The sequence below is a fragment of the Triticum aestivum genome, chromosome 3B, assembly GCF_018294505.1.
Source record: "Triticum aestivum cultivar Chinese Spring chromosome 3B, IWGSC CS RefSeq v2.1, whole genome shotgun sequence".
NCBI classification, from domain to species: domain Eukaryota; kingdom Viridiplantae; phylum Streptophyta; class Magnoliopsida; order Poales; family Poaceae; genus Triticum; species Triticum aestivum.
The window spans coordinates 64972110-64998835 of NC_057801.1; the positions used below are offsets into that span (position 1 = coordinate 64972110).

Sequence of the window (26726 nt, forward strand, 5' to 3'; positions counted from 1 at the left end):
CTGCGCGCGGGGCCAAATAATGATGGGACCAAAGGCTAGCACAGGCTCAGTCGCGCTCTGCTTCAGACGCCCTTTGGCTGCAAGGGGCCCCTACTACCGTGCGACATGCCAGCCAACGCCGCGCATTATTATCAGAAAAAAAAAACTTCTCTTGGAAGGTGAATGTCAGAAAAAGGACCCACATTATCATCGATTTAAGGCAACTTAAGCCATCTTATGCTGCTAGTCAGTCCTGGACAACACAAGAATTCTTCTTCAGGGTTCACTAAAAGATATGCTCGCAACCAAAACTATACCATACCATGCAGATTTTGACCCCCAATCATTCATACATAATGCACAAAAATGGGGCACACTTATTTAGAGCAACAACTTTCTGGAAAACTATCTGAAGGGATAGCAGACACCCCACCCTATAATCTCAAATCATAATCTCTTGTCCCTGAGAAGGCCATCGTCTGAGGATTAAACTTCTCTTCATCCAGCGGATCTGTCAAAACTCAATCACTCACTCTTTTTTTTCTTTTTTTTTTGCGGGAACCACTCACTCCTTTTTACTCCCTCTGTCCCAGAATATAAGAACGTTTCTGACACTATGATAGTGTTAAAAACGTTCTTATATTTTGGGACGGAGGGAGTAGTATTTACACATTTCGTTTTGGACATAACATATTTAATTCAAAACTTGATCTAGAATACATATCAAATACAGTATAATGTTGTTGCTGCTGATCCAGAGTACATATTACTAAGAACATACTAGTTTTTCCCTACACCAAAAAAAGAGAGCATAGTAGTTACTCTAGCTAATTGCCTAATGGCTCTCACATTACAACAGCTTTTCTTCTCAGGGCCTGCATCTGGTTGTTTCGACTTGCTTCTCAAGTGCATCTATCAGCGAATCAACTAGACTCTCTCTAAGTGATCGATAGTACTAGTCTAGCATCAATTTTAATTAGTCAAACCAGAGCAAACTAGCATGTTAATTTGCTCCCACACTACTACTACAAAAGCAGAGCCCAATCACATACACCGAGAAAAGCAGACAAGCGGTTGATACATCTATATCAAAAATAAACTTTGCAATCCGACATAACAGTGGCAGTGGCGTGAGGACTGTCCAGGATGATGAACTCGGTTTGCTTCCTGATGCCCTATTCAATGATAACTGGGATAGAGGCATTGAGCAAAAGAGACATCACTGTCATAATAACTGAGATGGCCATTCAAGAAATCAGGGAACTATTGATACTTAGAAAATAAAAGTTCAAAACACCATTATCAAGTTGATCAAACTACAGAAGCCCATATCTCTTAGCGCCCAACGAAACTGGGGTCCCATACAAGTTTGCAAAACTAACAAGACTGACACAGCAAGTAGATAGAACACACACGAAATCTAAACTTCAGCAACACACAGGACCATCTCCTCAACAAATCCATGTGATCATCAGATGGATTAACACCTCGCCACTCTATTCTCCACAGCAGAACATAGCATGGCAATCCAATGATGGAACTGACACCTACTTGCACAGAATCCCCGAGATTCTGGATGCTTCAGCGATCCCTGAAAGCATAAATCAAATAACTTTAGTCAGCAAATGCTCTAACCAAATAACCAGAGGAATTGCACTCAATATTTTAACACTTGATTTGGACCTGGACATAAATTGGTTGTTCCAATTTTTTTCTTAAGGCAACTAAGTTATCATAGCTTTAGCTTCGGAGTAGAACTAAATTTCCGAAGAAGTAATATATGCACATAGACCTGAACTACAACTGCTAGGTTGCAATTGTACTGATAACTTCAAAAGGCGGCATGACAAGAGATTACACTATAAATGACATAGATAGCGCCACAGGGATATCGTGTCACAATAATAGTGAAGGCCTACTTCAAACTGAACTTTACAGAGTCTGCACTCTATCACTGACTTATTGTATCTAAAATGTTTTAAAAGGAAAAAAAATCCAGCGCGCAGATCAATCAAATACCTTGTGAGATTCAAGAACTTGGGGAACTCGGATGGAAGGAAGGACGTGAGAAGGTGTGACTTTTCTTTAACCATGTCAGCATCTTGGCCAAGAGGTCTTCCTCTCCTTTAATATATGGAACAATTGAAGTGACTTTCTGAGTAATCATATCCAACGTAACCATGGAAACCTTGTCAATCTTATCTCCTTCCTCAGAGATCAAATAGTGGACAATATTAGAGCTGTCCATGCTCACAAGAGGGTACATCAGGGCTTGGCGCGGGAGACATTCAGAGGTGTTGTAATGCCACAATTCATTAGCTATCCTGACCCTTTCGTTGAAGCAATTTATGTCACCAGTCTCCGTTATGCTCAAAGTATCAGTGAGGATGGTAAAACCCGTACGAGGTTTAAGTGGGCCATAGAGTCTTGCATCATTGCGAAGAATATACGTGTACTTGAGAAGATCACCAGTGACACAAAGGCTACGGTTGACCTCAAGGAAACCTCTTTCTTGAGACGTTGTAGGACGGTTTCTGGTAGGTAACCGAAGATAAAAAATGTTAGGTGTTTCTGCAAATATATCGTAGAATAGAATACCTCCTGCGTAGTAGGAAATCCAGCAGATATAGTTGTTGAATGTGACGACAGCATCCGTCAACCAATTATCCAGGGCCAAGTATTCATGAGTCTGATGCTGAATAGGTATCTTTTGAACCTCCCACATGCCATGGTCGTCAGGATCCGACACACGTGAGCGGAGCACGCACACTTCAGCTTCCATCCGGTGGGCGCCTCGTATCTTGGTGACCATAGCCAGCTGTGCCACGGCAAACTCTTGTTCACGGCCGCGAATGAGCGCTACAGTGTTGGGGAAAAACACTCGCCGCATAGTGGCATCCTCCGTGTCTTCCTCACAAGACGGAGTTTCCTCCGTGTCTTGTTCCTCACAACACGAAGGTAAGACCATGGGTATGGTGCAGATGGGGAGGCGTTTGAGCTCGATGTGCGGCCCAGCTGCAGGATCCGAGGATGCTATGCAGACGAAGTGGTCATGCGTAATATGACCTTCCATGGAGACGAGCTGGAAGAGGATGAGGTCACGGTGCGCGGTGCCGGTGCTGGAGCCGTATTTTCCTTTGGTGCCGCCGGGCCACCGCACGTACAGGCGGGAGACGGCGGGCGGCTGGGCACGGAGGATGGCGACGTCGAAAGGCCTGCCGAGGGAGGTGGACGAGGTGGCCCTCAGGGACGCCAGCTAGATATATATTTGAATTGGCTAGATATTAATTAATGTTAGATAGTAATAAGTGTTTAATGTTTCACCTAAGTGGGATAAGTCTGAGAAAGAGATGGAGGATTAGAACTATTTATTTTTAGTAAATGCTTAGTTGAACTAATTGAATTAATATAACTAGTTTATTTTTAGTAAATGCTTAGTTGAACTAATTGAATTAATATAAGTAGTTTATTTTTAGTAAATGCTTAGTTGAATTAATAGAAGTAGTTGAATTAATTGAATTAGTAAGTGTTTAATGTTTCGCCTAATATGAACATAGGAAATGTCGTCTGACGACAGAAAAAATTTTGGTATGTGCACATACTGTGAAGACGAGCGCGGCCAGTGCGACAGAAATTTCCTTGTTGATGATAGGCGATTCAGCATCAAGCTGGATGAGACTTTCGAATTCGACACAGTAAGTCACAACGACAAGTCTGTTTTCGTAATTAAGCATGACTTATATATGCTTCATTTGCCTGACTTATAATTTTTAATTTTCACTATTCTACTAGCGCATCCCATGCCATGCAATAATTTTTGTTTTGGATAAGATATGTTTCAAAGATATGAAAACTATGGAGGTAAAGAGAGCTTACCTGAAAACTGAGCATGATGGTTATACTTTCAACATCAAAGTATACAATGCACACACGCACACCTATTTTAAATGCAAAACTTGGCAAGCACTATGCAAGGCTTATGCATTTGAGCCTGGTATGGTTATCATCTTTGATATTCGTCCGGAAGATGATATTGAAGGTAATAGAGACATATGGGTCGATGTGCAGACGCCTCCAGTTCTACCATTATGTGAGTTCTTCTCAAATATATTTTTGTCTTTAATATTGCTTATTTCAAAAATAACTGACAACTAATTTCTATTGACAGCTTATCTCCATTCAACCAAACATGTCCAGCGCTTGGTAGACAGGACCTTCTACTGTTCCGGGGCTGAACTAAACTGCGAGGAGATAAGTCATTATGTTTCATGGCTTGAAGATCTTCATACTGTCAAGACAAAAAAAATTCCTGCACTTGGAAATGTTAGTACTCAAAACGTGCGACCAATAGTGATGGTATTGAACTACAGTCACATCTATTTAGGATTGATGGTAAGATATTTACTATTTGTCTTCAGTGCATATTTTGCATACATATTTTTTTTGCTAAACTTTCATTGTTAAGTATATTAATTAAGTACTATACGATGTTCTTCAACAGAGACTCTCGATGACAGTTGTGCCTCAGGGGATCGAGACTAAAGGTCAGATGTCAATTGTTAGCTTAAGGCCAAGATATCCTGCATTGCACATGAATGCGTTCGGGATTTCTAGAAGCGATGAATGCTTAATAATGAAAGATTGGAGGAAAATTGTTAATGATCGCAGAAAAGTATTAGGGGGCAGCAATGAGAAGCGCAGCCCACGATTAGGAGACAGGTTCATCGGCATGCTTCAGTATGATCAATCAGGAGAGCTATACATGTTCTATGCTATTTTACCAGAGAGAGAGTAGCTAGCAGGAGTGATTTAGCTAGTTCTTCATGCTGCTCTTAATTAGTACTTGTCCTTTCATGTCCGTGTTCTTCGTTCTGAACTTAAGTGATTTGCTTTTGTGGTGTTATATATGAACGCTTATAATATCATGACAATCATGTTGAACTCGATGATTGGTTCTACTAGAAATTATATATATATATATATATATATATATATATATATATATATATATATATATATATATATATATGCATAACGTTTACAATGTGTAGTATCGTAAAATACCAGCAAACGAAAAAGAATTAAAATGGAAACACAAAATTAAATGAAAAAGAAATCATAAAACTGAAAACCCCAAACCTTATAGTACCGGTTGGTCTTACCAACCGGTACTAAAGGGCTTCAGGCCCCCAGAGCTGGCTCGTGCCACGTGGTTGCCCTTTAGCACCGGTTCGTGCTGAACCGGTACTAAGGGGGGGGGGCTTTAGTGACCACACTTTAGTGCCGGTTATGGAACCGGCACTAAAGGGCCTTACGAACCGGTGCTATTGCCCGATCCTGCACTAGTGACCGTAGATTCGTCCGGGAAGCGCCAGACGCCGCCGCCGTGGTCCTCGTCCTTGCGGTAGACGAAACGGTCCAGCATCATCCAGCCAGCAGACTGGTCGGATCCAGCCACGGCCATGAATGATGGGTCGGCGCAGGGGTGGGGTGGGGTGGGGTCGGTTAGGCTAGGGTTTCGCGAGAAAAGAGGGAGGCGCTGGAGGGATATCACTGCGAGATAGGAGATCTCGATCTCGATCTAATGATATGATATAGAGGCGGTATTAGCAGTAAAACGGGGCGATCGCAATACTGGACGTCCCAGATCTATCTACCTGCCTAGCCCCGCTTGATTAGAGAGTTTGTATGAGGTAAAGTTTGATAAGGGCCTAGAACGTGGGCCTTGTTGATTGCTTAGTTTGCTCTTCTCTTCTTTATTTTTTCTTTTTTTAGCTCGGGCCTTGCTGATTGCTTAGTTTCCAACTTTCCATATAACTTACTGTCACACGACTACATGCCGACCAAGGACTTGAGGAAGCACAGGAATATGTCCAACAATGATAACTAGTATGTGTGTGGCATGGAGGACTCCTCGAGGCACAGTTTGATTGAATGCACCATTGCTAGGTCTGTGTGTGGGCGTTGGTTGATGATGGCTTGATGGCACACATGATCGCTACGACGACTCAGATATTGCTGTTTTCTATGATGGAAGTTCTCGCACGTGACGAGATGACTAGAAATGGCGCTACTTCATGGGCAATATGGTATGCGCGCAGATGAAGCTACGACATGAAAGAGTCATCCGAAGTCCATTATCAACACATTTGTTTGTCACAAGGTTCATAGCTGAATTGGAACAGCTTCAGGCGCCGAGAGCGTCACATGCATTAACGACTTCAAATGTGCAAGTTAGATGCATGGCGGTGTCTGAGCATGACCGCCGTGAGCGTACGGCTCGGCGGTACGGAGCAGCGAAGAGAATAGCGTCGGTCCGGTGTGCACAGGTGGTCTGTTGGGAAGCGGTGGCCTGGCACAGCCAGCGTGGAAACCCGCAGAGCCGGAGGGCCCGTCGTACAGCAGGGGCCAGGGAGAAGGCGCCGGTTGGTCCACGGCCATGGTGTAGACTCGCGGCGGTGACGTCCCGGCCAACCAGGCCGGAAGTTGTGACGGCGAGGGCGGAAACCGCACTTGCTGAATTGGCACGCCCGCTGGCGCGGTTGTAGTCAGCCCGGTGCTGGGCGGCGGAGGCGCCTGCAGCGGCAGCTGCTACTGCATGGAAACGGCGGAGGCGGCGGGTGCCGCGATGGCCGCGGCCGGCCATTGTGGCCAGAGCGGGGCGGTGGCGGGGGCTGGCTGCAGCTGTAGCAGCCCGGCGAGCGCTGCGGAGGCCGCCGGGTGCAGCGGCTCCCACGGCAGCAGCATCGGCCCGATGGCGATGGTTGGTGACGCGTCCGGCAGCAGCCCATAGGGCCCCGGCCAAGTAGAGGCAGATCCCTTGGACGGCTATGACGAGATCGTTGAGGACCCCGGTGATCTCCTCCGGAGTGTAGGCGACGGCCGGTGGTGCGGTGGAGGGCGCCGTCATCTGGGTGGTGACGGCGCCGGAGGATGCGACCAGCGGTGCGGACGGGGAGGGCAGCGGCGCGATGGAGAAGGCCCGCGGCGCGGTGGTGACGGTCGACAGCGGAAGCGACGGGATGGGCGGCGGCGAAGACATGATCGGAACTGAGCTACCTGATACCAAGGTGTTAGGAGCTAGGGTTCTGTCGGTTCTAGGCCGGAGGTTGTAGGGGAAGGATGGAGCTAGTCGTGGACGAACTCGCGGCCACCGGTGGCTGGGCGCCGTCGTGCGCGAGGAGGCGGCTGCTGAGAGCGAGATGGCGCAGGGGAGGAGGCGGGTAGGGTTAGATCTCCCGGCTCCCTAAGGAAGCCGAGAAAATATGATTGCTTCTTCCTTAATCTCAAAACGGGTCCTTATATGAGTTTATATAATCCTCCTAATGATATAATTGGGTTAAGCCCCTAACACGATAAGATAACTGGGCCAGGCCCCTAACTGCCTGGGCTGTAATATATGCCGCTCATAAGACATCTGACCAGAGGTCAGCGAGTCCGTGAGTCGTTTTCTCTCGGCGAGTTTTCTCTCCCCGACGGCGATAGCCTAGGGTTTCGACATACTCCGGCGCCGCGGCCGGATCTTACCTTCTTTTCCCCGATCGAACCTGCTGGTGATCCCCTGGACTCGGGCTGATCAAGGGAGGCCCCTCGTGACCTTACCCGGCCTTGGTTATAGTGGTTTCTCCGGCAGATCGATCTAGGGTTTTCGTTGGCGGCGACTAGACTGCTCGGTTCATGGCGTCGGGATCAAGCTCGAAGGGGCGGCATGGCAAGGAGACGACGGAGGAGCTGCTAGCCAGGTTGAATTTGCAGGAGGAGGAAGATGATGATTTCGTGTGGGAGGAGGAGTTGCCGGATCTGGGGGCGCCGGCGAAGTGGCTAGCCATAGCCAGGGTACACACTACAAGGACTTTCAGCCCTAATGCTCTTTATGGGGACATGCGTGCAGCCTGGAATCCAGCGAAAACGGTGGTCTGGAGGAAGGTGAAGGACAACTTGTTCACTGCGCAGTTTGGTTGTCTAGGGGATTGGAATAAGGCCATGCTAGAGGGGCCATGGCTTTTCAGAGACCAAGCAGTGATTTTGGTGGAGTATGATGGGTTCAAAAACCCTGATAGCATCAAGTTGGATAAGTTGGCAGTTTGGGCGCAAATCCATCGTTTACCTGACAACTTTTTGATCGAGCCTGCAGTCAGGGGGATGGCATCGCGAATTGGCGAGGTGGAAGAAGTGCAGCTCAAGCTACCGGCAGGTTTCTTTGGTGAATTTGTCCGGGTGAGGGTGAAAATCGATATCAACGCAAAAATTAAGAGGTTTGTCACTGGAAAGAAGGGGGATGAACGAGTTAGATATCAAGTAAAATACGAGAAATTACCTGTCTTTTGCTTTAACTGTGGTGAATGCGGGCATTGGCACGAGGAGTGTGGTGATGGTGTTCATGATGAGACAAAGTTTGAGTGGGGTGAATTTGTTCTGGCTGACAATATTCGCTTCAGGCAACCTGGCAGAGGTGGTTTTGGTAACCAGAGGGGACGAGGCGGCCCAAGGAATGCAGGACGAAGAGGTAGGGGGCGAGAGCAGTATAACCCCAATCAAAGTTGGCGCTTCAATGCATATCAGAATGAACCTCGCAGGGAGGCGGGGAGGCAGGATGAAGGAGAGGACAATGCAATGACCACAGAAGTATCGGGGCCAAGCGAGCCCAAGGGTATGATCGAGGAACCGACTGCTGCAACGCTGGGGGTAGTGGTGGCAAGTAACAAGAGGCAATCTTCGGACAAGAACCATCCAGAGACAGTTCAGTCGAGCGATGATGGAGAAGGGGACGTGGTCCCAGTGAGCTCTACAGCTCTTGTAATCTCTGGAAAGCCGGACGGGGTTCCACCGATGCTGCCTGTATATGTGTCTCCAAGGAAAGAGGTGAAGCGACGGAAGAAAGATGTTGGCAATAAAGGAGCCCTGTTTAAGGAGCTGTCTGATGCAGGGACACCGAGTATGGTGACAGATGGAGTGGAACGTGGCAAGGACCAGTATGATGGATCGGCGGGCTCCTCCGAGGAGTGCCGCCGGACGCAATGAGTTCATTTTGTTGGAACTGTCGCGGCGCGGGTAAAGCCGCGACAGTTCGTGAGCTTCGCGACTTTGCAAAGAAATTTACCCCTACCGTGTTGTGTATTGTTGAAACTCAAGTAAAGGGTGCACGTGTAGAAGCTTTAGCTAACACTTTGGGCTATGATAATGCCTATGCGATAGATAGTCAAGGAAGAAGTGGAGGAATAGGGATTTTTTGGAATAATACAATAAATGTTGAGATCTTGGGTGATTCTGTTTATCATATTGATGCAAAGGTGGTAGAGGAAGGGAAAGACCCATGGAGGTTGACATGCGTGTATGGCGAGGCCCAGACACAACTGAGACACCAAACATGGGATCTCCTAAAGGGGTTGGCGTCTTTTAGCAACCTCCCTTGGCTGTGTTTGGGCGATTTTAACGAAGTTTTACGTCCGGATGAACATGAGGGAGCTGCTAATCGGAGTAATGCACAAATACAAGGTTTCCGGGATGCGGTTGACGTTTGCATGTTGATGGACTTGGGATATCATGGCAGATTTTGGACCTTTGAGAAAAAAGTGAACGGGGGATCCTACACCCGCGCGAGGCTTGACAGAGCGATGGCCACAGCTGATTGGGCGGCGCTTTTCCCTATGGCCAAGGTTACAAACTTAACTTCGGCGTCCTCGGATCATGGACCAATACTCGTACAGTTTGAAGAGGTTTTACCATGCCCTAAACCGAGCTTCCGGTACGAAGTGATGTGGGAGTCACATGAATCATGGCGTGACACTATCAGCTCAGGATGGAGCGAACTGCAAGCGGATCAAGGAGTTGAGGGGATTCGCAGAAAATTGGAGCTTCTGTCAAAGAACCTCTCGGCATGGGAGGATGCAACTTTTGGAAGTGTTAGGAAGGAGATCAAGAAGGCAAAAGCGGAGCTAGAGAGGCTTCGGAGTGTTCCGTCTAGGACTGCTCCAAATCACCATGAGCAAAAGTTGAATGAACGACTGGTTGAGCTCTATCATAGGGAGGAGTTAATGTGGAGACAAAGATCGCGCATACAGTGGCTGACTACGGGTGATCGCAACACAAAATTTTTTCACATGAGAGCAAATATGCGGCATAGGAAGAATATGATTCGAGATCTACACAATGCGCTGGGTATAAGAGTAGAAGACAAGGCTGAGATGAAACAACTTGTGACAGATTTCTATAAAACCTTGTACACGACGGAAGGTGTACAGGGGGTAGATGATGTATTACAACATGTGCCTCGGAAAGTGACACCAGGGATGAATGCTTCGCTTTGCTCTCCTTACACAAATGAGGAAGTAAAGCAGGCCCTGTTTCAGATGTTTCCTACGAAGGCACCGGGGCCAGATGGTTTTCCTGCACACTTCTATCAGCGCCACTGGGACATTTGTGGGGATGAAGTAACTAAAGTGGTGCTTCGGATCGTCCGTGGAGAGGAGACTGCTGCAAGCATTAATGATACGGTACTCGTGTTGATACCCAAGGTACAAAATCCCACTCTACTTACCCAGTTTAGGCCTATCAGCCTTTGCAATGTGATTTATAAAATAGCTTCTAAAGTGGTGTCGAATAGATTGAAGTTGATATTGCCAGATATTATCTCAAAGGAGCAATCAGCCTTTGTTCCCGGGAGGTTGATCACGGATAATATTATTTGTGCGTATGAATGTTTGCACTTCATGAAGAGAAACAGATCCAAGACAAACAGCTTTTGTGCACTTAAGCTTGATATGATGAAGGCATATGACAGACTAGAGTGGCCTTATCTAAAGGCAATTATGGTTAAGCTTGGCTTTGCACCAGATTGAATCCATACAGTTATGAGCATGATCACTTCTGTTTCATTCTCGGTCTTGTTTAATGGAGAAAGATTAGAGAGCTTCTCACCTTCCAGGGGTATCAGGCAGGGAGATCCTATTTCCCCTTACTTATTCTTGATTGCAGCGGAGGGCCTTTCGTGCCTTTTAAAACACAGTTCTCAGTCATTAGTGCTCAGTGGCATAAAGGTGGCGCCCACGGCTTCGGTAGTGAACCACCTTTTGTTTGCAGATGACAGCCTGCTGCTTTTCAAGTCTAGTGTCCAGGGGGCAAATGAGGTTTCAAACCTACTTGATGCATATTGCTTGGCTTCGGGCCAAAGGGTAAACTATGATAAATCGTCCATATTTTTCAGTAAGGGATGCCCGGAGACCCTTAGGGTGGAGATAAAGAATATACTTAATGTGTAGAATGAGTCTTTGAGTGAAAAGTATTTGGGTCTGCCGATCGATGTTGGACAGTCCAAAAATGGCACCTTCAAATATTTACGAGACAGAGTTTGGGAAAGGATAAAGGGATGGATGGAGAAACTTTTATCAGTGGCAGGAAAGGAGGTTCTCATAAAATCTGTGGCTCAAGCTTTACCAGTTTTTTCGATGTCTTGCTTCAGATTACCTCGAGGCCTTTGTGGAAGCATTAGGTCACTCATTCGTCAATTTTGGTAGGGGAGCAAGAGAGGCAAGAGGAAACCATGTTGGGTAGCTTGGGATTTGATGACCCGACCGAAAAGTTTGGGAGGACTTGGCTTTCGAGATATAGAAATCTTCAACTTGGCACTTTTGTCTCGGCAAATTTGGAGATTATTGAATGATCCCTCCTCTCTTAGTGCACAAATCCTTAAAGCATCATATTTTCCACAATGTACAGTCCTTGAAGCTCAACTAGGTCCACATCCTTCTCAGGTGTGGCGATCTATACTTGATGGGAGAGATATTATCACCCAAGGAGCTATCCGGCGTATTGGTGATGGAACTACCACGAACATATGGCAACATAGTTGGATCCCAAGGGACGGAATGATGAAGCCGGTGGCCTCCTTAGTTGCTGACCCACCGCAACTGGTTTCTGATCTGATCGACCACACTAGAGCTGCATGGCGAGAGGACTTGCTTAGACAGGTGTTCATACCCATTGATGTGGAGGCGATCTTGCAAATACCGCTCTGTACACGGCGTGTGGACGATTTCTGGGCATGGAATGATGATCCAAGGGGGCGTTTTTCTGTACGGTCAGCTTATAAGATGATTGTCAAGATCAAGATTGGGCGCCAGGCATGGCTGGAGGAAAGGGAGGATCCTTCCAACTCTGAACATGAGATGAGGGGGTGGAACTCGCTATGGAACATGTCAGTGCCACCGAAACCGCGCTTTTTCACTTGGCGATTGGCGCAACACTCACTCCCTATGGGAGATGTCCTAAACCATCGTCATATGGCTACTACGAGTGCTTGCTCCCTATGCGGAGGGCAGGATAGCTGGCGGCATTCTTTGCTGGAGTGTAATGTGTCTAGGTGTGTGTGGGCACTTTCAGAAGCCGAGATGGTCGAGCACATGTGGGCAACCTCAGAACCTGACGCACGGCTGTGGCTCTTTGCCATGAATGACTCTCTTCCACCGGAGCAATTTCAGTTGATGATTGTTACTTTATGGGCGATTTGGAGTGCAAGACGGAAAGCTATACATGAGGATATATACCAGACTCCGTTTGCCACTGACAACTTCATCAAAGCTTACTTATCAGACATAGAGTTTTTGAAGAAGAAGAAGGAGGAAGCACATGGGATAGCAGTACCACGACCCCGTACGTGGATTCCACCACCAACAGATTACTACAAACTCAATGTGGACGCGGCCGTGTCACGCCCAGGTACGTTTGGCGCAGTTGGTGTGGTTTGCAGGGATGAGAGAGGTTTGTTCATGGGAGCGTCAGCTCTCGTTTTCAGAGGACTGCACAACCCCCAAGTGCTAGAAGCACTAGCTGTTCGGGAGGCATTAGCACTTTCAGAAGATCTCTATATCAACCATTTACTTGTTGCCTCCGATTGCAAGGTGGTGGTAGATGCAATCAGACAGGGAAGCTCAGCAGAATTTGGAGCCATTGTCGAGGAAATCAAGACTAGAGCAACTACCTTTATTTCATGTTCGTTTACTCATGAGTATAGGACCTCCAATACGGAGGCCCATAATCTCGCAAAGCATGCGTTATCTTTAGGGTTTGGCCGACACACTTGGCTAGGACAACCCGGCGATCTTCTTTTTGTACCTATGAACATTATGATTCAGTAATAAAGCTTTGTGAGATTCTCAAAAAAAAAAGAGGTCATTAGTGACAAGAAGAAGTCAGCAAAGAAATGGCAAGAGAAGCTAGATAAGCAGTCAGAGAAATCAGAAGAAAAGAAAAGGAAAGAGAGAAGTTGCATTTGTTCCACTGAAGGTTTGATTTTTTTTCATGTGCATTTATTTATTAGTGGGCTTCTCTTTCTCTTGTAGAGTTATTAAATCTTTTTTATCTTGTCATTTATCTCAGGAGAACACGGTTGGTCTATTTGAATCTGCCAAAGGTACCAATGATCACAATGAGATTGCTGATATGACAAAATCCTTAAAGGTACACGTTGCTGTTATTGTTCCGCGCCTTACATATTTTGCTCATGCCTGTTCTTTTTAACTTGTTTTAGAGTATGTTCTTTGTTATCTTAGGGAGAGTGTGTTCTGTTGTTTCAGACATCATTGTGGTTGTTCTCTATTTGCAGAAAAAGGCAAAGAAATTCAGAAAGAATGAAGCAGAGGAAAACGAAGAAGCGCAAATCATTAGCCAAGTAACGGCAACATGTCAGCAACTTGGATGATAGTCTTAATTGTTTTAGTTAGTTCATCGAAATATTGTCATCCAGTTATACAACTAAACGGCTGTACCTAGCGGTTATATTGAATTTGAACATTTTTTTGGGGGAACCTTGAAGTCCCGTCCTTGCAATCCTGGGTCTGCCACTGCCAGCTGCTCCAAAATGCAGGTGATCACCTCTGTCATCGTTGCTTTCCGCCCCTCCCGAAAGTTCCAGACCTCATTCATGACATGCCGTTCATGAGGACTATACTCGTTGAGCTCTCTCAGTGCATCCTTCACTGCATTGCAGACGCTGTCGCCATACTGAAACCGCGGATTGCTTAGTTTTGGATCATTGTCATCTATAACCTCCTGCAATTGCCAAAATCACCCTAGTGACTGTTCACATAAAATTCAGAGAAATGTAAGTGCTTGAATTCTGTAGGGAAATTAGATGGACACCTTATCTTCTTCATCGACCTGAATATTAGTAAACAGACGCCATGATGGCTTTTGTATTTCCTCCTGCCAATACGAGACCAACATTGCAGCTTTGCCCTCTGGATTATTGTCCCTGTATTTCAAATTGCACGCGGCGCGGAAAGGATATTCATCAAGTTGGCCCATCTGATGTAGGGTGGAACCCTAGAACGTCGATCTTTCATGTTTGGAGTGGATCCTACGGGGAGTGACGAAGAACACGCGGAAGCACAAAGGGGAAACACGGGGAAAACAAGAGAGAGGATCACTAAACCGACATAGAATCAATCACACGAGTGCTAGATCACCGAACACATAGACTAACATATGATCCACAATCAACAAAGGTAAGGATACAAAGGAACCGTTCTTCTCCGTAAGGAGGCCTTGATGTTCTTCCCTAGAAAGGGGTCTTGAATCCGCTTGGGGGATCTTCTCCGAAGAGGTCGTGAACTCCGAGGAGAAGTATCCAAGTGGATGAGCAAAGGCTCTCACACAAATATGAGCTAATCCAATGCTAAACCTAATACGAAGCTAGGAGACGAGTATATATAGTGCTAAGCCACGAAGGGGTAAGTGGGAGAGGATACACGGGGTGAAAACCCCCTGCACTGCGCGCAGGCAGGCCGGTAGTACCGGTCATGGGGCCGGTAGTACCGCTGAGAGCTCATGAGGGGCGGTAGTTCCGGCCGAGGAAGGCGGTACTACCGCTGGGAGGTCGGGCGCTGGCTTCTGGAGGTGGACGTCGAAGGAGCCAGCGGTTGTACCGAATGTCGGGGTGGTTGTTCCGGTCTTTGGGCATAAACCGGTAGAACCGGTGCTATACCGGCCTTGCACCGCTTGATCACAGAAGGATGGCCGGTTGTTGGGCGGTGGCTGGCCGGTTGTTCCGCCCGGGCGGTGGTTGGGCGGTTGTACCGGTCCTTCCAGGCTGGGTGGAATGCCTCCGTGATCTTGATGTCCATCTTGCACCGTTCCTTCTCCTTGGTTGCTTACATGGTACCTGAGCACACAAAGTGTCTCCGTTTGAGGTAGTAGCCATGTATCAAATGGGTCAAAGGGAAATTCAACAAGGAGAGAGTTAACCTCGGATTGGATGGCACGTGCTCGGGCTCTTGTCATGGGTCCTCTTGGAGCATGCGTGGTCGAAGTAGAGTCCATGGGGATGATGGAAGGATGCTCCGCATCATCTCCCCTCCCTTGGGAAAGATCCGACCTCGGATCAAAATCTTCATCACCATGGAAAGGCGAGAGGTCTTTGACGTTGAGGATGTCGCTCACGGTGTACTTGTCTCTTGGGAGTTCAATCTTGTAGGCGTTGTCGTTGTAGCGTGCTAGCACCTTGAAGGGTCCGTCGGCTCGAGGGAGAAGCTTGGACTTGCGTTCGTTGGGGAAGCGGTCCTTGCGAAGGTGTAGCCACACGAGATCTCCAATGTTGAATGTCTTGGGTTGCTTGTTGACGTTGAGCTTGGACGCTAGTCATTGTACTTGGCGCTCGATGATGTGTCTTGTATCCTCATGCATCTTCTTGATGTAGCTTGCTCGTGCACTCGCATCCATGTTGGTGCGCTCTTGTAGAGGAAGAGGTAGAATGTCCAATGGTGACAACGGGTTGAAGCCATAGACGACCTCGAAGGGGGACTTGCCGGTAGTCGAATGTCTTACACGGTTGTAGGCGTACTCGGCGATGGGTAGACACGCCTCCCACTCCTTGATGTTCTTCTTGATCAACACGCGAAGTAGAGCGGATAGTGTCCGGTTCGTCACCTCCGTTTGGCCGTCGGTTTGAGGATGGTATGCGGATGAGAACAAGAGCTTGATTCCGAGCTTGGCGCATAGCGTCTTCCAAAAGTAACTCAAGAACTTGACGTCGCGGTCGGAGACGATTGTCTTTGGTACTCCATGGAGGCGCAAGATTTCTCTACAAAAGAGATTTGCAACATGTGAAGCATCGTCTATCTTATTGCAAGGAATGAAATGTGCCATCTTAGAAAATCGGTCTACAACTACAAATACGGAATCCTTTCCATTTTGAGTTCTAGGCAAACCAAGTACAAAATCCATACTAATGTCTTCCCATGGTTGATAAGGAATAGGAAGAGGCATGTAAAGACCATGAGATTGAGCTTTTGACTTAGCTTTGCGACATGTAGAGCATCGGGTGGTGAAGCGTGAGATGTCGCGGAACATCTTGGGCCAAAAGTAGTTCTTGGAGAGCGTGGCGAATGTCTTGTCGCGTCCGAAATGTCCCATGAGTCCGCCTCCATGAGCCTCTTGCAAAAGGAGCAAACGAAGAGAAGACTCGGGAATGCATAGTTTGTTAGCTCTCATAAGATAACCATCCTTGATGTAATATTGTTCCCAAGATGTATGCGTCAAACATTTAGCATAATGAATAGCAAAATATGGATCATTGGCATATAAGTCTTTTATGTGCTCAAACCCAATAACATTCAACTTAAGTTTAGTCACTAGCGTTCATATGCGTGAAAGTGCATCAGCAACTACATTTTCCTTACCCTTAATGTACTTGATCACATAGGGGAAAGATTCAATAAATTCACTCCATTTGGCATGACACTTGTTCAACTTAGTTTGACCTTTTAAGTACTTAAGCGTTTCATGATCGGTATGGATGACAAACTCATGAGGTCTAAGATAATGTTCCCAAACATGTAGGACACGCACTAAAGCATACAATTCTTTGTCATAGATGGGATAGTTAACTTGAGCACCGGAGAGTTTTTCACTAAAATAAACAATGGCTCGTTTTTCTTGCATTAAAACTCCGCCAATTCCGGTACCACTTTCATCACAATGAACCTCAAAAGTTTTGTCAAAGTTAGGCAAAGCAAGAATCGAAGCATGAGTAAGCAAAGACTTGAGCTCATCAAAAGCGGTGGATTGCAAAGATCCCCAAACAAAAGTAGTATTCTTCTTACTCAAAGCATGCAAAGGGGCGGCAATAGTGCTAAAGTTTTTCACAAAGCAACGATAAAAACCCGCAAGAGAAAACTTCGCACTTGTTGCAAATTGGTGGGTTGGGGCCAAGTTTTAATTGCTTCAATTTTAGTTTCATCAACATGGACACCCTTGGAAGAGACAACGAAAACCAAGAAAACCACTTTGTCAACGCCAAAAGTGCATTTTTTCAAGTTCGCATAAAGGCTTTCCTTGCGAAGAGTTTGTAAAACAGATTTTACATGATTAATGTGCTCTTTCATGGTTTTGCTAAACACAAGAATATCATCAAAGTAAACCACAACGAAGATTCCAATGTAAGGTCTAAGCACATGATGCATAAGACGCACGAAAGTTCCGGGAGCTTCCGACAAACCCATAGGCATCACTAACCACTCATACAAGCCAAATTTGGTTTTGAAAGCAGTTTTCCATTCATCACCTTCTTGAATGTGGATTTGATAATAGCCACTTTTAAGATCAATTTTTGAAAAAAATTGGCTCCACTAAGTTCATCAAGCATATTATCTAAGCGAGGAATGGGATGCCTATAGCGAACGGTGATAGCATTTATAGGTCTACAATCGGAACACAAGTGGAAACTTCCATCGGACTTAGGCACAAGTATAACGGGAACGGCACAAGGGCTTAAGCTTTTACATACATGACCGTTGTCGATTAGTTGTTGTACTTGCCGTTGAATCTCCTTGGTTTCTTCGGGATTGACACAGTATGGAGCTTTGTTTGGAAGTGGCGCTCCGGGGATGAGGTCGATTCGATGCTCAATGCCTCGTAGAGGAGGTAGACCCGAAGGTAGCTCATCAGGGAAAACATCTTGAAACTCCTGCAAAAGAGATTGAAACACCAAAGGTAGCTCGTGAATGGTGTTAGTTTTTGGTTCTCCATCCTTGCACACAAGGACAAAGTGCATCACACTCGATGGGTTCTCACACACTTCTCTCATCTCACTTTTGGTGGCAAATAGGATGAGGTTTTTCTCTCTAGGCGAAGAGACGCTCAAGTTTGGCTTGTGGCTCTCACTCACTTTTTGGTGGGTCACTTTCTCACTCTTCTCTCCATGGTGGGTGGCTTGCTTGTCGGCTATCACTTGACTAGGAGACATAGGTCGTAGCACATACTCCTTCCCTTTCATCTTGAAGCTATAGTGATTGGTTCACCCATTGTGGATGACACCACGGTCGAATTGCCATGGTCGACCAAGAAGGAGGTGGCAAACGGTCATTGGGACCACGTCACACTCCAAAGTGTCTTCATATGCACCGATTTTTAAAGAGACTTGGACCGTATGCTCGACTCGTATAGTGCCGGAGTCACTTAGCCATTGAACCTTGTAGGGGTGCGGGTGCTTCCTCTTGACCAATTGAAGCTTGGAGCATAGTTCTTCACTTGCCAAGTTGTGACAACTACCTCCATCGATGATGACCTTGACGGACCTTCCATTGATGCCGGCCTTTGTGTGGAAGATGTGGCATCGTTGGTCTTCTTCTTGTTGATGTTGAAGAGTCAAGACCTTGGAGACAACGAGAGCGGGGCTCGAATCCTCATCACAAAAGACTTTATCATCTTCATCCTCGTTCACGCGCCGGTGCATGGCCACATGCTCAAGAGCTTCCATCTCCTCTTCACTCATGGAGTCGTAGGTGCCATCGTCATTGAGGATCATGGTGCGCTTGTTCGTGCATTCATAGGACTTGTGGCCTCGGCCGCCGCAAGTGAAACACTTGAAGGAGCTTGTCTTGACGTTCTCATCGGTTGGAGTAGATGATGAAGCACGCGGCTTGAAGATGCTTGTAGTAGGAGGAAGACGACTTGAACTTGATGAAGGTTTCTTGAAGCGTGGCTTGTCGTCGTTACTTGGAGAAGGCTTGGTTGATGTAGATGTTGGAGGAGTCGATGAAGCTTGGATGTTGGAGAAACCGTAGGTCTTGGATGAGTACTTGGCGTACTTGAAGTCATCTTGCACTTGACGTTCCGCCTTTGTAGCTTGATGCACGAGCTCAATGAGGTTGGAGTAGGGTTGGAAGTCGGCGATCTTCTTGATGGGATGATTGAGTCCATTCAAGAATCGTGCCATTGTTTGCTCATCATCCTCCGTGACATTGGCTCGAATCATGGCAATCTCCATTTCCTTGTAGTATTCTTCAACACTCTTTGTTCCTTGCTTGAGGAGTTGTAGCTTCTTGAAGAGATCACGGTTGTAGTAGGTTGGCACAAAACGTGCTCGCATGACATCTTTCATTTGAGCCCAAGTGGTGATTGGAGGTTCACCTCTTGCTTGACGGCGCTCAAGGACTTGTTCCCACCATATGAGCACATAGTCTTGGAACTCAAGTGATGCCATAGCGATCTTCTTCTCTTCCTCATAGTTGTGCAAACGAAAGATTTTGTCGACCTTCAATGCCCATGAGAGGTATTCTTCGGGATCATTGCTTCCATTGAACTTAGGAATTGTGAATTTGAGCTTTCCATAGCGTTGTTCTTCATTGTGTTGTTGGCGATGGTGATGATGACGCCCTTGACGTGGAGGGTAATCATCCTCATGTTGCTCTTGGCGTGGAGGAAGTCCATGATCAACTTGCTCTTGTTGACCTTGAGGTTGAAGTTGAGCTTGACGAGCTTGTGGAGGAGCTTGTGGAGCTTGACGTGCTTGTGGAGGAGCTTGTGGAGCTTGACGTTGCACACTCGGTTGGTAGTTCCTCTCTTGGATTTCTTCTCGAAGAGCTTCCTCTTGATTGCGCCGTTCGCGATTGCGGTTGGCGATGGCTCGACTTGATTCTTGAAGGGCACGTTGCGCCTCAAGAGCTTGCGCTTCTCGTTGTTGTTGTTGAAGACGTTGAGCCTCAGCATCTTGTTCTCCTTGGTGTAGACACGCTCGTTCTTCTTCTTGTTGGCGCCGTAGTCGTTGTCGTTCTTGAGCTTGAGAAATAGCGACTTGGTTTGATTGAGGACGAGGGACTTGCTCATCGACTTGCTCTTGTGAATGCTTGTCATGTAGCGGGTTGCGAGATGCATGACGGTCTTGACGCGCGGCTCGGCGAAGAGTGTTCGATGATGGTGTACTTGAGCCGGAGAAGGAGTCGTCGGAGTGTCGACTTGAGTGGCTCCGTCTTGAGTATGACGATGTAGAATGAGGCCGGTTCACCAACAAGGCGCGGATCTCGTCCATTCTTGCATCGTTCTCTTGCTTGTGCGCGTCGAGCTTGTTGTCGAAGTAGTCTCTTGTACGTTGCTCGGAGAGTCGCAAGTCGGTGGCGAGGTTGTCGATGCGGTCGTTCATTGCTTGTTGCTCTTGGTGCAACACCCTTTGAGCACCAAAGAGGTGGTTCTTTGTGACGAATGATGACATGTCGTCGCCGTTCTCGATGAGGGGTGGATTTGAAGAAGAACTTGGCCTATCCATCATTGCAAGCAAAATGTGAGTGGTAGAAGGAGAAGAACTAATACCAATGTACCTTTGACCGATGTTGAAGATGAATCAAGTTCACTCAAATGCGGACAATGAAATAGCACTTGGTACCAATTCTTGTCGGTTCTCACACCTACACAAGTAAAAACTTTTGGTGGAGCTTGGTTAGGATGGTGGCACAAAATTTGACGTAATCGTTAGTTTGACTCAAAGATGTTGAAAAAGATTCACAAATTCGCAAATGTAACAAGTAGACCAAGCAAGTAGTGGTACACGGAAACACACACACACAAATAGATAAGTGGGATTGTGCAAACCAAAAGTAAGCCAAAATGTGGAAACCATGAAAATGCTCTTGTTGCACAATACTAGAGAGACGCTAGCACGATTGCACAATAGGCGGATACGGAGCTTGTGCACACCCTACTTGGCAAAAATGCAACGATCTCTATCCCAAGTATGCTATATGTATGGTATTTCGGTGCTATGATCCAAGATGATCCAATATGACAATCTTAATGTATTATGATGCGATGGTTCTTGCTTATAAGCTCTTTGCTTATCTTTCTCTTTTGCTTAAAAGCCTGATTGGCTCTTTCTCTTTTGAGCTCTTTTCTCATGCAAAACTTCACGAACCGATATAGCAATCGTGTATGCGATGACAACTTTGTGACACACAAGTGGATCCCAAGATATGCACCACTATGGTATGGTATGTATGCTATGGAGTATGATTACTAATGTGCACAAGTCACGTTGCCGGCAATACTCAATGGCTAGTCTCGATGGGTAAGTAACGCAAAAGTATGGCTATGTGGTTATCAATGCAATTGCGAGAGATGACAAAGATGTCGTCGAGGTTACCGTCCTTGACGATGATGAGTCCTTGGCGAAGATGAGCGGTGGTGATGTTGACGTTGAACCGTACCTATATAGCCGAAACACAATAGGACATAGAACCACAACTCAAATTCTCAAAGACCAAAAGCAACGATGGTGGTAGCGGAAAGTGGATGTTATGCTGAAAAAGGTGAAACTCGGAATGCTGAAATTGGCCTGGGCGGTAGTACCGCTCGGACGGGCGGTTGTACCGCTCGAGGTACTCAGCGGTGGTACCGCACGGAGGGGCGGTTGTACCGCTCGTTTGGGATTTGACACAGAACCAAACGGGGCGCGATTTTGGGGCGGAATTGGATGATTTCGGGGGCAAAATTGGGTGGATTTCGTGGATGGAAAGAGGGTAAACTTGGGGGAATGCTAAATCCACTTGAAACCAAGCAAATCCACGGATCAAAATCAACAAAACTTCATCAAACCAACAAAAACATTTTGGGGCTATTTTTGGTGGGGATTTTCGGATTTTGGGAAGAACACAACAAAATTAGGCTAGAAAACACGGGGTAGGGGCTCCAAAAACGTGATCAACCTGGCTCTTGATACCAAGATGATGTAGGGTGGAACCCTAGAACGTCGATCTTTCACGTTTGGAGTGGATCCTACGGGGAGTGACGAAGAACACGCGGAAGCACAAAGGGGAAACACGGGGAAAACGAGAGAGAGGATCACTAAACCGACATAGAATCAATCACACGAGTGCTAGATCACCGAACACATAGAGTAACATATGATCCACAATCAACAAAGGTAAGGATACAAAGGAACCGTTCTTCTCCGTAAGGAGGCCTTGATGTTCTTCCCTAGAAAGGGGTCTTGAATCCGCTTGGGGGATCTTCTCCGAAGAGGTCGTGAACTCCGAGGAGAAGTATCCAAGTGGATGAGCAAAGGCTCTCACACAAATATGAGCTAATCCAATGTTAAACCTAATACGAAGCTAGGAGACGAGTATATATAGTGCTAAGCCACGAAGGGGTAAGTGGGAGAGGATACACGGGGTGAAAACCCCCTGCACTGCGCACAGGCAGGCCGGTAGTACCGGTCATGGGGCCGGTAGTACCGCTGAGAGCTCATGAGGGGCGGTAGTTCCGACCGAGGAAGGCGGTACTACCGCTAGGAGGTCGGGCGCTGGCTTCTGGAGGTGGACGTCGAAGGAGCCAGCGGTTGTACCGGATGTCGGGGCGGTTGTTCCGGTCTTTGGGCATAAACCGGTAGAACCGGTGCTGTACCGGCCTTGCACCGCTTGATCACAGAAGGATGGCCGGTTGTTGGGCGGTGGCTGGCCGGTTGTTCCGCCCGGGCGGTGGTTGGGCGGTTGTACCGGTCCTTCCAGGCTGGGTGGAATGCCTCGTTGATCTTGATGTCCATCTTGCACCGTTCCTTCTCCTCGGTTGCTTACATGGTACCTGAGCACACAAAGTGTCTCCGTTTGAGGTAGTAGCCATGTCTCAAATGGGTCAAAGGGAAATTCAACAAGGAGAGAGTTAACCTCGGATTGGATGGCACGTGCTCGGGATCTTGTCATGGGTCCTCTTGGAGCATGCGTGGTCGAAGCAGAGTCCATGGGGATGATGGAAGGATGCTCCGCATCACCATCCTTTTGATTCCAACAACGGCGCCCCCACTAATCGGCATGTTCTCAAAACCCTGCACATTTGCACATTATCATCATCATTTCAATGAGGAAAACCTCTAGCAACAATGTAACTCCTCCCAATGATTTCCAAAAAAAAAGAAAACTCCTCCCAATGAGGGAAACAGAGCAACTAGAATTTTTAAAAACTTTCGGCTTTTACTTTTACCTGAATCAACTCTTGGCGATTCTCTTGGAGCTCTTCGCTGTTGGCCTGCTCCCTTTTGAAGAGGTCTAGCAATGGAACTTTCATCCTTTTCCCTTCCTCATCCAGAATATTTCTCACATACGTCATTACTGCAAAAAGACGTTGATGGTCTTCCTCTGCGAGCTTCTCCCCTGCTTGTTGTTTCATGTTCTATTTTGTATGAATAGCATGGTCAGCTGCTTGATGGAGCTGATAAGAATCTGATGCAGATGAGCTTATCAGTTGTCCTATCAAAGAGAAGAAGAAACCTTGTGGTTTTCATGCAGCATAAGAGCATGGTCAGCCACCTTGCACTCTTCACCTCCCAGCTCCGATGTGTTGATCTCCAAAGCACCCTGTGTATGTGTAGCTAGGGGAGTTCTGCTAAGACCATAGAAAGGACATGAACGGGGTCATATTGCGGTGGAGAGCTCAGTCTGTTAGTTATGAATGTAGCAATAATCTAGCTAAAGGAGCCCATATTTGTCTAGAGTTTCCACTGAAATCGTCTTAAGCTGACACTTCCTAATACTCCCTCTGTAAACTAATATAAGAGCATTTAGATCACTACTTTAGTATTCTAAACGCTCTTATATTAGTTTACGGAGGGAGTACTGTTTTGGGGGGAATACTGCCTGAGTAGCATCTGGATTGAATGAGAGACTGACACTGAAGCTAATTCTAGCATTAAAACTGGGAGTACAGATAGATGATCTGAATTTCACATTGTTTTAACTCCTACCTACATGTTTTGGATTGTAAAGCAGGGCAAGTACTCTCTGAGCATATGATATACATTCGTTTTTTTCAGTACGCATTCGGCATTACCATCTGTAACTTCTTTTTTTTTATAACTGCGGACATCGGTGTTCATTTTCGAAATGACACTCTAAAGTTGAGGTGAAAATTCATCACTCTGGAAACTGAAAGTAAACATGTTACAGAGTTCAGATAAGAAATGCATGACCCTACCTTCTCCAGCTCATGCAGCAGCAAATCATGGTCAGCCAGCTTTCTCTCTCCACCTGCCATGTCCAGTGTGTTGACCTCCAAAGCACCCTACAACAATAAAACAACACAAGACTATGTCAAGTTGGAGAAAGCAAACCGGGTCATACTGTTAAGGAGTATTAATGTACAAACAATCTAGCTTTGTTGGTTATTACTGTTAAGGAGTATCACTGTACATCTAGCTAAAAACAACAAACATTCGTGTGAATGTGTAGAATTTCCACTCAAATCTTCTCAACACGGCAGATTTGAGAAGACTACTAGCTGCAGCATACTCCCTCATTCAGGCAGTGGACAATTAATAAAAAAAAAAACAAATCTTCAGTGTTGAGAAGGTTTGAGTTAAAAATTCTAGCATCAAACCTTTTTAGATGAATTCAACCATTAAACCTTTTAGATAAATTCAACCATTAAACCTTTTTAGATGAACTATGGTGGCCTGTAAGCAGGGGAGATGCTCTCTGTTATTGTTTCTCTGAGCATTTGCTGAATTGTGGTCCATGGTCAATACAGTATTAATTCAGCATACACTTCCAATTTTTGGCTGAATTCTTTATTTCAAGCCCAGCCGGATTTGGAAATTCCACTTACTATCCGCAACTGTTCTTTTGTAACAGTCGATATCGGTGTTCTTCTGCAAAACGACACTATGAAGTAGAGGTGAAAATCCAACACCCTGAAAACTGAAAGCAAACTGACACTGATGCTAATTCTGTAGATGATTTGAATTTATGGTGTTTTTGCTCCCAGATGCATATGTACACTGTGTTGTTTTGGTTGTAAGCTTCATTTTGATAACTATCAGTTCAATGAAAAAATTCGACATGCTGCTGTAATTTTTTTGCTATAAGCAATTCAGGGTAATTTGTAAAAATGCATTTCACACCCTTTTCAGCCAGACTTGAGCATTCGACAATGTTATCTGTAACCCATTTATTTTATAACTGCTGATGTTGGTGTTCATTTGCAAAACGACACTCTGAAAACCGAAAGTAAACTGACACTGATGCTAGTTCTAGATGATTTGAATTTATACTGTGTTTGGTTGCTTCATTTCAGTGTGTCTCTTGACATATATGATGTTGATGCTCACTTCGGTAACAAAATTTGACACGCGGCTGTAAAATTTTGGGTACAAACTTGCAAGTCAGGCCTCACTCCTCTGAGGCTTCGCATCCGTTACTCTTTGTTAGGTACTGATGCTGGTGTTAATTTGTAAAAAAGACATTGTAGAGCTGTGTAAAAAAGTTCAGCACTCTTCATGCGAGCCAGCATTTTAGAGTTCAGGCAAGAAATGGCATGAGCATACCTTCTCCAGCTCCTGCAATTCTGCAATCCTCTCCATCTTCCACTCGAGCTCTTTCGTCGTGGCGTCGAGTTCAGCAATGAGCCTCTGATTCTGCTCCTCCGGATCCTTACAGTTCAGCTGTGGTATGATCTCGTCAGATATGATCCTTAGCTCTGTCAGGTAACAACACAACAATTAACATTTTCCTAAATAATCAGATAATTATCGAGCTCACAGCAAGAGCAATCCATGGATTATTACTGGCGAGCTCGTCGATGAGGCAGCTAATGTCCTGCTCCGCCGCCCGCACCGCCGCCCGCACCGCCGCGGCCGCCTCCTCGCACCTGGCCTCCAGGAGCCTCGCCCTCGCGTCGTACTCGTCGGTGATGGCGTCCTCGGCCCTCTTCACCGCGGCGGCCAGGAAATTCCCCGTGGCGTCATCCCCGCGCAGGTGCATGAAGTGGTGGTGGAACTCGGGCGGCACCGCTTCCTGGGCTGGCGCAGTGGTCGTGACGGCGGCCGGGTGCTGCTGGGTGTCGGAGGCCAGGGCGCTCTCAGCAGCGAGGTGGTGGTGAGCGTCGGATGCCAGGGCGCTCTCGGCTGCGGGATGGTGCTGCGCGTCGGAGGCCAGGGCGCTCTCGGCGGTGGGGTGGCGCTGCGCGTCGAAGGCGTGGGTGCTCGTGGCGATGGCGTCGAGGACCTCGCCGGCGTCGGCGTCGGCCATGGGCACGTCGTCGTCGCTTGACATGCAAGTGCAGTGGAGCGGAGGCCTTTGAGTGGGTTTGCGTTGGGTAGGATGGATTTCCACTTTCTGGGAGTACTACTACTACAGTCTACAGCATACTACCAGTACTAGTGCAGCCGATGATTTATTATATTCAGTGCATTTCTTTTCCAAAGCTTTTTTTTATTAGCACACCATCTTCATGTTAAAATATCTTTTCTAAAGCTATTTTAATCACTGTTGTTGCTCCGGAAGAAATTATGCTCGATGAGTGTTGTCAGCATGAGGGAAGGACCTCAAGTTCAGTTCAGCTTCCAAGGCCTCGAATTCCGTGAGAAAATCACATGTTTGGTCCTTCAAGTCTTTGGCCCACAATGATTTGGTTCGACAACTTCAGAAACACTACGATATGATCTTTATATACGCCAATACGTAACATTCTATGGTACCCTTACGGTCCCCTCGACA

General features: G+C 46.6%; 1 protein-coding gene and 1 pseudogene across 1 annotated transcript; both read right to left on the reverse strand.

Annotated features, from left to right (window-relative positions):
* Positions 1-1359: 1359 nt before the first annotated feature.
* LOC123067320 (uncharacterized) lies at positions 1360-7021 on the reverse strand (annotated as a pseudogene).
* Positions 7022-22401: 15380 nt separating this feature from the next.
* LOC123064799 (uncharacterized) lies at positions 22402-26358 on the reverse strand. The gene is made up of 6 exons (XM_044488200.1): positions 25796-26358; positions 25556-25707; positions 24208-24294; positions 23505-23616; positions 23218-23406; positions 22402-23062 (listed from the first exon to the last, which is right to left on the reverse strand). Exons 1-4 carry the CDS (start codon positions 26280-26282, stop codon positions 23554-23556), a joined length of 789 nt encoding a protein of 262 aa, XP_044344135.1. The 5' UTR covers positions 26283-26358; the 3' UTR covers positions 22402-23062; positions 23218-23406; positions 23505-23553.
* Positions 26359-26726: the final 368 nt, after the last annotated feature.

Excerpts from the sequence above, each read along its gene's own strand:
- LOC123064799 (XM_044488200.1), bottom strand. The coding sequence starts at position 26,282 with ATGTCAAGCGACGACGACGTGCCCATGGCCGACGCCGACGCCGGCGAG. Across the intron at positions 24,295-25,555 it reads AATTGCAGGAGCTGGAGAAG|GGTGCTTTGGAGGTCAACAC; the intron begins GTATGCTCATGC and ends TTATTGTTGTAG. Across the intron at positions 23,617-24,207 it reads TGCTGCATGAGCTGGAGAAG|AACTCCCCTAGCTACACATA; the intron begins GTAGGGTCATGC and ends TGGTCTTAGCAG.